At 37.3% G+C, this 17568-nt stretch overlaps 1 protein-coding gene across 4 annotated transcripts in view; it reads left to right on the forward strand.

The window, feature by feature from the left end:
* The window catches only part of LOC131044634 (uridine kinase-like protein 4), a 345831-nt gene that overhangs the window by 46512 nt on the left and 281751 nt on the right, over positions 1 to 17568 (forward strand). For all 4 annotated transcript variants that reach the window (XM_057977995.2, XM_057977992.2, XM_057977993.2 and 1 more), the window contains one exon: positions 13267 to 13336. In XM_057977995.2, the coding sequence (XP_057833978.2) occupies positions 13267 to 13336 (70 nt within the window). The remainder of the gene's footprint in view (positions 1 to 13266; positions 13337 to 17568) is intronic.

Consider the following 17568-nt stretch of genomic DNA (forward strand, 5'->3'; position numbering starts at 1 on the left):
AAAAAATTCGAACCCAAATCAGCTTGCAATGGCATGGAAGAATTTCGGGTTTTGGAAACAAAACAAGAAGTTCTATAAAATGTTCATATTTTTGCCTCTAAGGCAAATTTCGGGTTTTAGAAAAGAAATTACAAGTTAAATTAGTTGTAATAGGGAAATAGAATTCCCTTTACAAGTGATTTCACTTTAAACATGTAAAGGGGTTTTAAAATCCCATTTACAAGTTTTATTTTAACATAAAGTCAAACTACTGGTAATGGGGGTTTTAAAACCCTCATTACAAGTTTTATAAAAACTTGCAGTTGGAGAAAAATTCCCCTACAAGCCTAAAAGCTTCAGGGGGGTTTTGAAAAACAAATTACCAGTTACTAGTAATTATCGAAAAATTCCCCTACATTGAAGCAAAAACATAGCAAACGGACTCGAAACGCGACAAAATTCGAAACGTAGCTTGGGGATGGATCAACGATCGATCCAATCCAAGGATGGGGTGAATTTTTGCCTCGGGAAGCGTGCCACAGAGTAAAAATTTTCATTCTTTAACAAAAATTTCTATATGGTAGTCCAATTTTTGAAATAAAAAATTGAGGACAACAGGTAGTTGAAATTATGGTTGGTTGGATAACTGAGAATTGATTGGGCATAGGTTAAAGCTGCCAGCTTCTGGAAGGCAGATCGGGATCCTTGGATGTAGTCCATCCTAGTCTTTGATTCAATATCGTAAATTCTATAAAAGGCAAAGGCCTTTCTTTTGTAAATGGTTAGAGGTTTTTGTTAGATAGTCAGATAGTTGGTTAGAATTTTGTAGTTAGATTTTAGAAGTTAGAATAGATTAGATTTTAAGCATAGCATAGAGATGTTGCAGAAATTGTTGTAATGGCAGCTGAAGGAAATATATGGACATTGAAATATGGTGTTTGTTGTCTTTGTTTTAGTTTGTTTGCATGGTTTCTTTCAGCTGGTTAATTTTAGAGTGTAGGGATTTTAATGGTGAAGTTTGGAGGGGTATTTGATGCATTTCTGGTTCATACCATTGGGGGTCTGCTGATTGTAGGTCATTGTGCATGGTTAGTCTGAACCCAAACTGTGCTTAGTTCAACTGTAGGTGTTCGTCTTAGGCTGTGCTAGAATTGGGTGCCTAAAGTGACTGTCTTCGGTCTGAAAATCCTTTATCCCTTGGAGCTTGCACCGTTTTTGTCTAGTTGTGAGGGTATCTCTGGTGAAAAAAGAATTGGTTTATCGAAATCTGTCTACCCACTTTATCAGCTGTTATCATCCTTGTCCTCAGGCTTCTTGAACCCTTCCCCTTTTGATTTTATTTCGTAGTTTGAGAATCGTAGCAGACTAGCTTGTTGCAAATCATAAGTCCCCTTGTGCTCCCAGCAAATCACATCGACCGTTGAGCTATCCTGCAGTCAAGACCTGACAATCGAAACCTTGAGGTTGTCCCCATTGATCAAATTGAAACAACATTAGGAATTTCCTTATCTCAAGAGAGGATAGGATACTCGACAAGTACATTCTATTCTGCGTTGGCCGGATGAAGTCGCAAGTTCAGCAATTTTAGACACGTTAACAGAATTGGCGCTAGAAGGAGGGCCTTTGGAAGGTACCTTGCAGCAAGTTGAGTCTAATCGACCTTTTAAATGCTATATTCGGGATATGCAAGATCCTTGTTAAACCAAAAAAGCCAAAAAATCAGAAAATTTGAAAATACAAAAAAAATATTTCTGAGTGAGTATGTTGAGTCAGCCATTTCATGAAGACTGCTTGGAGTTCAAAATTTTTCAAATCCAACAAGACCTAAGTCTGCTGTTCTATCCAAGGCAGCTGTCCGAACTTGCATCTGCAGCTCACTGCAGAATTCATGAAACCACAGCGCACGATGAATTGAATTGCTTGACATTTTTGTCAAGGGTTGAGCTCGCATTATAGGGGTAGATATTCTTTTGGGTTGTCCCCAAACCAGAGGCGATCGTACAGCCGGATATCCCCAGTCCTCCATCCAACATCAAGGAATTTACAAGATTCAAGAATTTGATTGAGAATTGGTTTGGTCTTGATGAGGAATTACGCTTGGAGAGCGTGTTATCACCTTGGTGGTGCAAAATTCACCGCACCCCACACTCAGAGTTCACATGCTCGCTATGCATGGAGGCAGTCAGTCAAGGTAAAACTCAATTTGGATTGCTGGAAGATCTAGAGGAGAGCATCGCCAGCAAAGTGTGGAGTGCCTACCTCGTTGTAGATGAATACAGAAGATCGCAAAATCAATACAACACCACACCCTCTAACGATGTTAAGTTGGAGCTATCAAGTGCTGAGAAAGATGAACCAGTCAATCAGACCAAGGCAGTAGATGAATTTATTATCCCTGCAATTGGAGGACTGTGTTCAAGAGGACGATCAAGGGAGCTTTGTGGATCAGCCACAGGTTGAAGAGCAGTTTGCAGCAACCCCACCAATGGGGGATGCAGTCCAGGAGTCTGTTGAGGATGTTTTTGAGGACCAACCAATCAAAGAGTCCTTGCTGTTTGAGGACGTACTGATAGAAGTGCATAAGGCCGCATTGTTCATACAACCCAAGGATTCACTGACAGAAGATGCACCTCTCTTTCTTGAAATCGAGTTCAGTTTCAAGACTGATTTTCAGCCTGCGCAACCTAATGTGGAATGTGATGCTGATTTGCATACACCAGATGCTATCGGGATGCTGCACCACCAATGGCGACCTCTTGATACAGCTGTTGAAGCCTTCCTACTGCACAACAAACCGTACAATACTTTGCATAACTCAGAAACTTGCCAGGTTGTTTCTTTCCCTCCTGCTGTTAATTCTGAAAATTTTCAATTCAATTTTGAATATTCTAGTTAAACAACTTGTAAATGGATTAACCACGGACCTAATGAACTTCCTCAATTGATAATTTTGCCCGATGCCTTGGTTAAACTTGAGAGTGGCCAACTGAGAAAATTCTTTTCAGAATACGAAGACAAACAAGCCAAACTGAAAACCATTCCCGCTGCCCTGTTACTGCTGCACATACTGAAAAATCATCATGGATCGGGAATGCATGCATATAGTCCACCTTTTGTACAATCGGTCTCTTCTTGTACATAGTTAGTTTAGGTTTCTGTTCATTTCTGTTTTAGTTTAGTTTCCCTGTTTTCTGCTTTTCCGTAGTGTAGATGTCCTTTCGGAAGGGGTTGTCTCCTTGTAAGTTTTTGAAGGGGTTTGTTTGCTTTTCCCAGCACTGGTGTACGAAGTTGGAAAGTTTTTTCCGACTCATTTCTTGGAAGCCGACTTTAGTAGAGCACCTAATTGGCGGTTGCCCCCATAGTCAGCTCATTTGGTTTAAGGCTTAGTCCTTCTAAAAATTTAGTTGCTTACTGCGTTTTGTCACCAACGTTATGATCACTGCACTTTTAAACGCTTAAAATCGCTTAAGTCTGTCGTTTTATCAAAGGGAGGTCATTGCAAGTGAAAAATCTGAAGCTTTGCTTCAACGACCACTGCAACACTCAATCCCACGTTGGCTTCACTGCTTACCAGCCAAGGTGGAAAAGTGAAAAGTAAAAGAAAAATTAAAAGAAAGAAATTGAAAAGCAAAGAAATATCAAAATGCTTGGCTTTGGGAATGCAGACACCTCTGCCGATTTTCAATAAGGGAATTTATCGGAAACAGAGCAATCTCTGTGAGCTTACAGGCAATAACTCCGCCGGGGCTATAGACGCTTGCTGGCAGCGGGGCTATATCCAGGTTGCTTTTGGAGTTAGAGTCGCTCTACGTAACTTGCATTAACTAAACAATGATATCTCAACCTTCTTTAAGCCATAATGAATTTCACTGCACACATTTGATTTCTCAAGGTTGGTGACTTGATTCAGTTTGCGACCTCATTTTTACTTTGAATCTGTCTTCTGTCATTTGGGTTGTTTTGTGGGGTATATATTGGAGATTCTGGGGTTCAATCCGGATAGTCATCCTTGAAATGTTCAGGAACATTTCCTAGCCTAGTTGCCATCTGTTTTGCGTATCGCACACCCATCCCCGTCTTGGATAGGGACCCCCAGTTTGTGCCTTTCTGTCCTTGCGGAAGAGAAAGGGGATATGAAGGGTCAAGTGCCACTAAAACCAAATTCGGCCTCTAGGGCCATATTGCGAACTTCAAACTCCCCAATTCTTGCAAAGTCGCCTAAATATGAAGAAAGAGTTAAAGCCTGCAAAGATGTTGAAATGCCGATTTTCGCCAAGTGGGGGTTAAAAGTTAAAATATCAAAACTTTGAAAAAGGTCACAAACCCCCGAAATTCACCAGTAATTTACCCATTTCAAGAAAATTGCCAAAGTTGACAACTAAGGCATAAAGTGCTAAATGTCAAAGTTCGTAAAAACCACCTAAACTCCAAAATTCGCTACAAGGGTGTAAAAGTCAGAGTTTAGAAAGTTTGCAAAACAGGTGAAATCCTTGATTTTCACCAAGCAAGGGAGAATTGCAAGGAATTTATAAGGTTTACAAACCATGTCAAAATCCCGAAATATAGAAATCGAGAAAATATGAAAATTCCAATCAAGTGAAAATCACCGAGGTTTTCATCCAAGGGTAAATCGCGATTTTTTGAAAAAAGGCCTTAACTCTCGAAGTTCGCTATTTTCAACTTAGGGAAATCGCGAAAAGGTTAGAGTTTGCAAAATACATAAATCGCCGAAGGTTGCGAACTAGGGAGAATGGCGAGAAGTTTTTAAAAAAAAAAGTTTACAAACCCTCCAAAATCGCCGAAGTTCGGCATCCATAAGGAAATCGCAGAATGGAGGTTTGCAAAAGCTCTAAAAAACCCGAAGTTCATAACCGAGAGGAAAATTGCGATTTTATAAAGTTAAAAAAGAGACCTCATTCACCAAAATCGCAAACCTAAGGGTAAATCGCAAAATATAATCCTTGCGAAGACCATAAACCCCATTTTTAACGCCAAAGTTGAAAACGCAGAAGTTTGAAAGTTTGTTGAAGGAGAGCAAATTGCCCAAGTTCGATACCTAAGGGTTAAATGCAGAAGTTAAAAGTTTGAAGAACCATCCAAAATCCCCGTATTTGTCGATTTTCGGGAGATAAAGGAAAACTTTTAAAAATAGAAAGGCATTAAGTTACCAAGTTTGCAAAAACGCGTCTTGAGCTGAAGTTCAGCAAATAGAAGCGAAAGGTAAAATCGTTGAAACCAAGTTTGCAAAGTGGCTTTTAGCCGGAAAATGCCAATGCAGAAAGGGGCGTTAAACTTAGATATTTTCAAAACCAACTTGTAGGCCGAAATTGAACAATAGGGCGAAATCACTTTTTCACCAGTCAGCCAAGAAGCTTTAGTGGATTCAGGTCGCCCAAACACCACCAAGACCAAGGATCAGATTTCATGTTCGAAGAGAAAACGACATTTCAAGATACATCTCACAAAGAACTTCTTGGGCCAGGCGACGTTAAAATTTAATATTTGTAAAGTTAAATTATTTAATTTTTCAAATAGATTTATTAAAATTAATCGTTTGCAGGTCGTAGGACGTCATCTTAGAAAGCCAGGAGCTAGGCACTGAAAGCTTGAAAAGAAAAGGATGTAGGAACATGCTGCAAGAGGGCAAGATCTGAACCGGGCATTGGGAAGCGTGCCACCGGACAACAAGCTGAAGTTCACCACCAAAGATCGAAGAACACTCCGAATGCAACAATCATGCGTTCTCAGGAAAAGCACACAGTTGGATTTAATTCTGGAAGTTCAGTTTTTGTAAACTGAAACTGTTTTATTGAAAAAACTGCCTATGGGTCCCGCGTAAGATATTTTTGTGGACAGTTATGTCGAACTACCGGATAGACTCAAAATAATGCCAAAACTGTTGTAGGTAGTTAAAATTATGGTTGGTTGGATAACTGAGAATTGATTGGGCATAGGTTGAAGCTACCAGCTTCTGGAAGGCAAATTAGGACCCTTGGATGCAGTCCATCCTAGTCTTTGATTCAATATCGTAAATTCTATAAAAGGCAGAGGCCTTTCTTTTGTAAAGGGTTAGAGATTTTTGTTAGATAGTCAGACAGTTGGTTAGAATTTGTAGTTAGATTTTAGAATTTAGAATAGATTAGATTTTAAGCATAGCATAGAGATGCTGGAGAAATTCTTGTAATGGCAGCTGAAGGAAATATATGAACATTGAAATATGGTGTTTGTTGTCTTTGTTTTAGTCTGTCTGCATGGTTTCTTTCAGCTGGTTAATTTTAGAATGCAGGGATTTTAGTGGTGAAGTTTGGAGGGGTATTTGATGCATTTCTGGTTCAGACCATTGGGGGTTTGCTGATTGTAGGTCACCGTGCATGGTTAGTCTGAACCCAAACTGTGCTTAGTTCAACTGCAGGTGTTCGTCTTAGGTTGCGCCAGAATTGGGTGCCTAAAGCGAGTGTCTTCGGTCTGAAAATCCTTCATCCCTTGGAGCTTGCATCGTTTTTGTCTAGTTGTGAGGGTATCTCTGGCGAAACAAGAACTGGTTTATCGAAATCTGTATACCCACTACATCAGCTGTTATCATCCTTGTCCTCAGGCTTCCTGAACCCTTCCCTCTTGATTTTATTTCGTAGTCTGAGAATCATAGCAGACTAGCTTGTTGCAAATCGTAAGTCCCCTTGTGCTCCCAGCAAATCACATCGACCATTGAGCTATCCTGCAGTCAAGACTTGACAATCGAAACCTTGAGGTCGTCCCCATTGATCAAATTGAAACAACATTAGGGATTTCCTTATCTCAAGAGAGGATAGGATACTCGACGAGTACATTCTATTTTGTGTTGGCCGGATGAAGTTGCAAGTTCAGCGATTTTAGACATGTCAACACGTAGCTTGCCCGTAAAGAGCAACACGATGCTTTTCCCTTTCACCCAAGCACATCAAACATAGAAGCAGTGTACATCAAGTCAGTGTGCATCGATAATGTAAAGAAACTCATAAATAATCTAGTCCAATAGTGAACTATTGTGTATGAATAGCATCTAATAATCACATCATAAACTACATCATATGATTCCATCGATGTAATGTCGCCTTGTCCTTCGCACGTGGACATTGACGAGGTTGGCCTATAATTGATCCTCGTAGGCCAAGGAGTTGATTAGGGGGTCGACATCCCGGAGATTGGTGGCTTCACATTTCATTTTTATTTGGTTTTATGGCAATATAAGGGGACAACACGTATCATGAGACGTGTGCACTTTAATAATGAAATAATATTTAAAAAAAAAAGTGCATTTAAGTAAAATAGTAATAAGTGTACATATCCGAGTTGTCTAGAAGGAATCTTATGGTGAGTTATGAAAAGAATAAATAGAAGAGGGTAATACATGGTTGATCATCAGTTGTTTGTTATCTTCTATGTATTGAGTTGTGGAGCCAAGGGTTGTCCACAGATTTGGTCTTAGGGAACGATACCTCCCTTCGATCCGCATAACTGAGGAGGTGAAAGATCCCCTGAAGGGTTGCCTTGAGAGTGAGGAACATTCAGTTCTTCACATTGAGCTAATTGAGTTTTCATATCATATTTGTGGTATTTTGCATCAGACCTTCAGACTACCAAGATTTTGCTCATTGGTCATGGTGAATGCATCCTTTCATGTGTTTGATGCCAACAATATCATCTAGAGGAAGGGGTGATTCTATTTGATGCATTTTGGAGGAGGATCGAGCGAAGTTGCAGCTAATAATCAATCTGAAGCAGATTATACCTCTCCCACGATTTTGTTCATTTATTATCATTGATGCATCGATTTACATGTTTGAGGACAGTGATATTAGGAGGAGCCAAGGGCAATTCATTTGGAGGTGATTGTAGGTGATCTTGTTGAGAGATCAAAGCATTATCGATTTGAATTGGGATCGAACCAGTTAGCTGCTGTCCCTTCGATTTTGATCATATTACCTCTTTGGGCTTCGATTCTCATTCTCACATGGTGGCACTACCCTTATTGGGAGAAGGCGATCTCTTTGGAGAATGGTTAAGGACTCATTGCTGATCATTACCAGAAATCAGACCTCTCATATGCAGCAGCAGGGGCGAATCTTGGAGTAGTTCAATTGGGCACTTTGGAGGTTCTTTGGTCTTGGATATTGCTTGTTTCTTCATCGCCACACATAAGTTCTTTGCAAATAGAATTCATTGTACATTCAGTTTGATGTGCATAAGTTAATGAGTGCCACTTTTCCACAGAAATCTGAAAATTAGTAATTGTTATCAGTCCATGTGTTTGTTCTTTGTAATGTTATATCAAGGTGTCATATGAATAAAGGTTGAAGGAGCTTATGGCTGCATCTTATATGATTAAATTCTGAGATTGTATGACAACTATTTGACATAATGGCAGCTAGTAGATGTCTATGTTTGATAGCTTCATTTGTCTTGTAACACATCTAGGTTGCTGTCTAGTATTTCAATATTATCATATTTTTAATTCAAGGTTATTTGTGAATGTTCTTTCATGAAGAATTAGTGTTTGATGTCCCTTATATTGAACTGAAACTAAGACCAGCAGACTGAGACCTTGTTAGCCAAGTGTTTGACGAAATATCTAGGCCATAAAGATCAGAATTTCATATCAGATTTGACAAGGGACATTACAGTGTTATTAGAGCTTTCATCCTGCCATCCCGTGGTCAAATTTTGTTGAATGAGTGCAAAAGAAGCGAGGTACTATAACAGGGAACAGCGGAGACAGCAATACCAAAATCCACAAGTACCTGAGGTGGATACATTATTAGCAACATTGAGGGAAAGAGACCCTGGTAAAACAATTTAGAACATGGCTGAAGAAGATAAAGATGCACGAATTGAGAGGAAATTTGACACCATGTTGGACATGATGTCTCAATTGTTGGGGAAAATGGAACAACAGTCCAACAACAATAACTTCCATCAACGAAATGAAGCTGAACATAGCGGGAACAATGAAAATATCAAGAATACTGAGGGAGACAGGTCTGTCCACAACTTCTAGAGGATCAGCCTCTAGACCACTTTTCCCTACTTTCACACCAAGGGAAGAACCACCTCCAGTTGTTGAAGCTACTACCTTCGGAGATGAAGCAAGGCAAGCTTACCAGGAGTACAATGCATTACCCGCTGATTTGAAGGACCAATGGACCTTTTGATCAATTCTGAATCAAAGGAATAGGATAGGAGGAAGAAATGAACATTATACTCCACCAAGAAATGATTATCTGCAGACACTTGGTAAGATTACTATGCCTTATTTTGATGGCAACAACAAATGTATAACTAAGTCTTGGGTGCAAAAGCTTGATAATTATTTATCATTAAGACCTATGCCTGAGGAAGATGCAGTAAGGTTTGCCACCTTACATTTTGAAGAAGCTTCTCATGAGTGGTGGTACCTATTGTGACCATTTCATACATCGTCCCATTAGGATGGGAACCCCTCTTTTTTTTTTTTGGTTTTGCTTTCTCTTTGCTAGGTTTTTCTCTACTTGCTAGATGTTTTGAGTGAGTTAGTGGTCGCTTGGAATGGGTAGGTTAGGGTTTCCTTTGTAGAGCTCACCTAGGGTTTCTTTCAAAGCCAAATTTGACCTACCTTGGGGAAGTCATGTGTTGTCTTCCTTGAACCCTGATGTAATCTTAGAAGGATCTTACCTTTCAGAAGATGAAAAATGTATAGAATGTGCAAAGAGGTTAAAAGGCTTGAGTCAGGATAGGTCAAGGTTTTTTTTTTTGGTCAGAGTCTTGTCTTCTGTCGAGTCGGAGTCGATTGAATGGAGCCAATAAGCAAATCATAGACTTGAATGACAAAGAGAAGATTCAAGGAGGTGAATTTAAGGCATAATGGGTGGAAAAGGTCAAGAAGCTTGAGCTAATTATGAATTTCGCTCCTAACCCTTCCAAAGGGTCCAGAGCGAAATTTCATAGAGGACCAAGTCATCACCTAAGTCAAATAGTAGTTGAGCAAATTTGCAAGGATATGAAGGGAGATGCATCAAAGGGTTGAGATTGGGGCAAAGTCGAGTCAAATTCAAGGTAAATTGAACCAAGAATAGGAATTTCGCTCCTGACCCTTCCAAAGGGTCCAAAGCGAATTCCTTTACGAGACACCCCCACCTTGACCCCAAATTAGGAGCTAACCCATTCCCAGGCTTGAGTGAAGACAAAACATTTGTTTGAGTGAAGAAATTTGAAAAATGAAGATAGGATTTGAACCCAAGGAAGAATTTCGCTCCTGACCCTTCCAAAGGGTCTAGAGCGAAATTCATATAAGACCTTATTTTTTTTCACAAAATCTTCAAATGAATGCCAATTTGAGCTGGATAATGATTGAAGGAGGCAAAACATGATATTAATTAATAGGTTATGAATAGAATAATAACAAGTTATTCATTATAGTAGGAATATTTAACTTTTTTTGTGTGGACAAAAACTCAGTAAAGAACGGATTGTGGTTGTGTAGTTTGGCAGTATATAGATGCTTCACTTGATTGGGATTTCATTAGGGTATTAGGGATGGATAAAGAGAAAAGATAGTCTTTTATAGAGAGTACGCTAGAAAATGAGGGCTAGGATTAAGAGTTGGAAGGATAAATGGTTGACTTAGATTAGAGGGTAGGTATATAAATGATTAAATATTAAAGAGGTGGTTAAAGGTAAATTAAGAGATGAATTACAGGTGTCATAGAGGGAAAAAGCTAATGAATTAATTAAATAAATGAAGATCTATTTAATTAATAGAAGTGGGGCCAATTAAATAAATAAAATATTTATTTAATGTAGGGAAAAGGATATTTTAACTAAATATAAATATTTATTTAAATGGGAAAAGGCTAGAAGAGGATTAATGAATTAATTAAATAAATAAAAATCTTTTTAATTATAGAAGGCTTAGGATAAAATAATTAAATAAATAAAATATTTATATAATTAGGCTAGGACAATTTTAGGTGTCTACATTAACAACAATATAATAATTCTAAATTACAACATATAGAGTTTATTAGACTAAAATTCTTGAGCCTATTTGGTAACATACAATTTTGCTTGATTTGTATTGACTAGTGGTGGACTCCTTGACAGATTCAAGTCACCAAGATAATTAACTCCCAACTGCTACATGGACTCCCTTTCACTATTTCAATACATGATTTGTAGAATTGGCTTAGTATTTGGTTCTCATGTCTCACAAAGATCCTATTATTTTCAGCGGTTTGTATTCTTTCATGAAGGACCAGCAAAGAAATTCAATTCCAGAAAAGTTCCAACATGTACCTTAGTGGCTTGAGAGGTTACAGAATTTCATTGATCATGCATACACAACAATATAACCTCCCTATGCTGATCCCAAGGTATGGTTGACCTTGCTGAAGCTCAAAGACTCTCCTGAAAACGCTGGAATCGCCCACCCAAAAGAAATAACTTAAGACTGCTTAGTTGCTGCTTTTCTTGTCATTTGTTCTGCAAATTCATGCCAGGAGTAGATATCATCAATCAACACTCAATTTGATTGTTAACACCTCTAGTTTTCTCACTCCATGGCTCAAAAAGTGGCCCAAGATGTCACACTTGCATAGATAATGTATCGGCTTATATTTGAAATATGACATCAACCTTTAGAAGAAACAAGAAGGATATAGGCTTCTGTACTTGTTCTCTTTATATCATCCAACTTTGATTTCATAATCAACGATTCAAATAAAATATGATGTAAATTTGTCCAGCTCTTTAATAAAAACCATGGCAATCATCCTTAGTCAATGCTTAGCCATTGTTTAATACATACATCACCCCTATGATTATCATGGGTCATATGCCAAGTTTGAGAGGATGGTGTATAAAATAATCAATTAAATAGCCCAATTGTTATAACCTTGTTGCCCCATGAACCTTCATAACTCTATTGCCTATATTGGAATGATTGCCCTTGTACTCCAATATGATAATATTTAGTTATTTATTAAATCCTCCTATCACAATTTATTCGCTTACAAATAGTTCATCGACCCAAAACATGCAATCTTTAGAAAAGGATACCATGACTCACATCACCATGTTTTATTCTGAATAATATATATATATATATCTGAAAATTTTATTTTTAAATTAATAAAATACCTTAGAAATTTGTCTTTGAAGAAGATTTCACAAATTTCTCATATGGAGCCCAAATGTGAATCTTGATATGAATTCACCCTTAGACGGATTTGGGTTTTTGTCGAATACAACTATCTCCCAAGGGTTTTTGTCTCAGACTAAAGAATGAACTTGGTTCAATCTTTTAATAAACAAGCTTTTATAAAACATCTTGAATGCCCAATACTTCTCCAAAACCTCCTTTTATAATAATTTAATGATTCTTCTAGAATTTGCTTTTGCCTCTAGTTTAGGAATCTTCTGAAAAAATAATTTAATATTTTGGTCATAAAGTGATTTTATTTATATTTTTCTTTTTACTCAAAAATCACTTTATTTTAAATAATTAATTAAATATTAGTTGTCATAAAATAAATTTAGACAACATAATAATTAAATTAAATAATTATTTATTTTCTCATACAAGCTAAGAATGGGACATCACATTAGAGCAACATCAACCAAAATAATAGCATACTGGGACTTGATTTATTTGTAGGCATCACAATGAAAAATAAAGTGTTTTTTTTTTCTACTATCCAAAAGAGCAAAATACACAAATTCTCTCTTTCCAGGCTTCTTTTGGCCTTTTCCACCCTTGAGTTTCACATCAAAGCTAATACAAGTTAGTTCTTAACCAAGTAATTAGAGTTTTTTCTTTCTAAGAGATATTTACCTCTGTGTATGCTTTTTGGTGATGATTATCTGCAGAGTTGAATTCCTCAAGATAATACTTCTTTCTCCCTAATCACACAGCATTGCAAAATTTCTTTATGACAAATGCCTTGGTATCTTTCTTCTCACTAGGACAAGCATTGAAATAAGATTCCACTATTTCATACAGTAGTTGTTTTGCTTCATCCAAGACTTCTTTCTCTCACTAAGGACCTCGTTGAAGAGAACCTCATGAATATAGTGATGAGTGATCTTTTATGCATTCATAATCTTTCTTAAATAATCATCTCATCAGAAATTTTCTCATAAAAGGAAATTATTCTTTCACATATTGTAAAATTTATGAGTTCTCTTCTTTTAACAAAATTTCCAATTATATTTTATTGTTTTTGCTTCACATAGAGCACTGTATCTTACGATTTCATTTCTTTTCTATTTTCATAGGATCTGTTTTATCGTGTTTTGAATGAAGAAGAGTTGAAGCATGCTCGTGACTATAATTTTGACCACCCAGGTAAGAAGTCAATATCATGTTGGTGTCTTAATTAATTCTAAGAGGATTCTTCTATTGCAAATTATGTTTCTTTTTGGTTTAGATACCCGACACAAGGGTTTTTCTCTGAATGCATTTCCATAAGATATGTATTGTTCATATTAATACACACTTTTGAATAATTTTGGGTGCAAGAACAGAATTATATTTTGAAAATCATAACTATTCTCTTGAGAACTAATATTTTCTTATTATGCAAAATCTTTTGATAATATTTGGGATCATTTACTCTCACAATATTGTCATTAATAATAGTCTAGTGAAACCTTCTTTCCCTGTTACTCAATTTATAAACATCTATTAGTTGCATTTTCCATATTTATTATTTTTCTTCCCTGAATTTTGTGTTCAGAGGACAAAGCCTTCTACTGAGAGTTGTCTTTTATTTAGACAAATAGATCTCGGTGAAACTTAATACCGTTTTCTAAATTGCATGCCTTCATCTCTCCTCATCACTTGCCTTTTCAGAGAAATCAATAGGAATTGACAAATAAGTGGGATCATTGAGGATCAAGAGATATAGGGCAGCCACACATCTTATCCAGTTGGTAGTATATGCAAAACTTATTGTTTACTCAGTTTTCCTTGAATAGGATGCAGAAATTTTTTGGAACTTATAAATCTCAAAAAAGGCCTCTTCATTGCAGTGATTGTTAGATAAAGAAAAGCTTTCGCTTTGTTCATTGAATAAATGAAGAATGGGAAAAAAGTGTAACACAATTTTGGAGGGAACATTAACACAATAATTGTAGTGTGTTATGATAATTTTAGTTTCTTACATTTGTATGCTTTGTAAAGACTGAAAATAGCTCAAAAAATGATTACTAACCCAACATCAATACTTTGAGTGCATATGAGATTGTTTTATGTGCAAGTTGGCATTCTCCCAATATGACAAACTTCTCCAAGAAGTGTGGAGTGCTCATAGAATGTTGGAATTGCATACAGATAAAACCATTGTATTCATGTTGGCTCTACGAACATTTTGTCATCGTCAGGATACTTTCCCAATAATGTTGGCACTCTCCAAGAAAGTAGGTGTTTTCAAGGATATTGAGGCTGACTAGAAAAGGGACATTACAATATCTAACCTTCAAATTGCCACTATAGTCATCTATAGGTTTCCTATTATAATTTTTGCAACTTGTAGAACTTTCAAACCCTGTCCATAATGCTGCAACTAGCTTGGTATAAGTAAGGGTAAAAACGGTGATGCTACTGTGTAATTGTGCAAATAGCGACTTCTCCTTAGCTCTCACCATCTCCAAAATTCTGAACAACCATAACTTGATTTTGTTGGCATGTTGGAGGAATTGATTATGTGTTGCATTGATATTTTGTCATTGATGTCAACACTAGCTGTTTTGCTGTCTACCAGCTTTCGGTAGAGTGGTTGGATTATGATATTCATCTGGAGACCATCTCTGGTATTCTCTGATTTGGTCCGGTTTGTGGTATTGGCTTGGATTGGTTATTCATGTGTCCCTGATGTGTGTCACATTCAGTTGGTTCGGGATTTGATTATCTGGATGCTATCATTTGTTCTAGTAAGCCTTTTTGTCATCGGTAAGGGTTTTATTGGCAGCGCTTTGATGAAGATCTTTTGATGAATCTGATAAGTGGTGTTGGTGCAGCTTCTAGAAGGTTATCAGGGTGCTGATGGTTATCTTGTTTGTGTTCTAGTTGATTGGTGGTGTTTCATTTGGCTTATGATGACCTATTATAGTTCTGGTCTTATTTTGCTAGGTTATGGACCGGTTTGTGTAATGTGTTGGTTGATGCTCCCGATGCATCACCGGTTGGATTTATTATTTGGATTATGTTGTTTCGGTCTTAGGCCGACTTAGTTTATCATTAGTTTGTGGGATTATGTAACGGATCTATTGTATTATCTTTTAGGTGGCCGACCTAATTGTTTAGGTCTCGGGTTGGTATAAATATGATGTAAGATCTCTTTGTAGATCGTGGTTTTATGGGATATAGGATTATCTGTGTGCAAATAATGTTGTAATCATATGCACAGGTTTTGGTCAATCATAGGTGATCGAATTGGGTTTGTGAAAGAGGTTTAAGACCTCCGGTATTGAGCTTAACTGGAACTGTACTCAGGCATAGGAGATGCTATTCTTGCAGTTCATTCTTATTTCCGGATTGTAGTCTTGATTTCTTTTTAGTCAGTGAGGTTCCTTTTGTGATGAGCAGTGTGCCTTCCTGCATGTGCAGACCCCTCTTATTGTAATCACATACTTGCTGCAGAAGTATTATCTGACTGTGGGTAGGCTTGCCACCGTGGTTTTTCCCTTTACCGGGTTTTTCATGTACAAATCTCGGTGTCATGTGTTATGGATGGTTGGTTAATTATTCTGTAATTTATGTTTATGCTTAACTGTTACATCTGCTATTCTGGTATTTGGTTTATGCATTCCAATAGAAGGTTTGTGAGCTTAAAGTTTATAATCCATTGACAACTGATTCACACCCCCCCTTCTCAGTTGTCCACCGGTTATCCTAACAATTGGTATTAGAGCTTGGTCCTCTTTTGCAGAAGCTTAACCGCTTGAGGAAGATCCTATGGCAAGTAATAATTCAACTGCAATTGTTTTCTAGAGAGAAACCCCTAAGCTTGATTCAACAAATTACAGAATATGGAAGATTCAAATGGAGACTCATTTGAGATGTATTGGGAAAGAAATTTGGGAGATCACGAAGAAAGGTTATACTCCTCATAATCCAACATCTGACAATCCTCCTCTGACAAGCCTAGATAAGGACATTGAAAATAATTGTAGAGCTAGAGAAGCACTCTTGAGTGCACTATCTGATCAGCAAATTATGGGATTAACTGACCAATCTAATGCGAAGGCTATATGGGATAAGTTGGAAGCTTTGAATGAAGGTGACCCTTCTATTAAAATTGCTAAACTTGATGGTTACTGGGTAAGGTATGAGAACCTGAAGATGGAAGAAGATGAAAGGATTACTACTTTCTTGGAAAGAGTTAATGAAATTGTTTTGGGAATTCGGTGCTGTGGTGGATCTTTGAGTGAAGATGAGATTGTTTCTAAAGTTTTGAGAGCTTTGCCACCGACTTACAAGATGAAGGCTACTGCAATTAATGAGCTGAGAACAATGGCTAACACTTCTGTTAACTAGGATACTTTGGTTGGAAAATTGTTTGCTTTTGAGCTTGAAGAATTTGGTCCTTAAGGAGTTGCAAAAACTGAATCTGCTTTTCATGCACCCACATCATCAACCGGCAAGAATGATTGGAAAGCTTTATATGTGAAGGAACTAGATGAAATGAAGAAAGAAGATGAAGAGTTTGAGCAACTGGAAGCCCTATTTGCTAGAAGAGTACCTAAAGGTCTCGTTGGAAGTAAGTATGAAGGAAAATCACCTTTTAAATGTTTTGCATTTAATAAGATAGGTCATTTTGCGTTTAGATGTCCTGAGAGGAATTCAAGATTTGAAGAGAGAGCTAGAAGATCTTTTAGGCCTAACCATGATTATCAGAACAAGCATAAGTACAAGCGAAACAAAGACAAATCATGTTATTATGCGGATGAGGAAGGTGTAACTGATTCTGATGATGAATCGGTACAAGATTCGGCTAGTAGATCCGGTAGTGGTAAGGGATGGGTATTTTTGGCTATTAAGGAAGATGCTCCAGTACCTGTTATTCAAAATGAGGAAAAGGCCCTTGCTGCTAGAGTTGAAGACAAGGATGAATGGGTGATAGACAGTGGTTGTTCACATCATATGACTGGAGATAAAAGGAAGTTTTTATCTTTGCAAGAATTTGATGGTGGACTGGTTAGATTTGGAGATGACAAAGCATGTATGATCAGAGGAAGAGGAACTATATCATTGGATGGTAAGCATAATACTGATAATGTTTATTATGTTGAAGGTTTAAGGCATAATCTTTTGAGTGTAGGACAGTTGGTGGATAAGGGATTTCAGTTACAGTTCAAGGATGGAAAATGCAAAATCATTAACAGATCTGGATTGGAGATTGCAACCAGTACACAGACTAAAGGTAACATCATTCATTTGAACTCCGGTGAGAAGACATGTTTGATTGCACAAATTGATGAGAGTTGGCTATGGCATAAGAGGTTGTGTCATGTGAATTTTGATTGCATTGTAAAGATCAGTTCAACTAAGGCTGTTAGAGATATACCTAAGATCGT

Source organism: Cryptomeria japonica, chromosome 1, assembly GCF_030272615.1.
Source record: "Cryptomeria japonica chromosome 1, Sugi_1.0, whole genome shotgun sequence".
In the NCBI taxonomy this organism is placed as follows: Eukaryota; Viridiplantae; Streptophyta; class Pinopsida; order Cupressales; family Cupressaceae; genus Cryptomeria; species Cryptomeria japonica.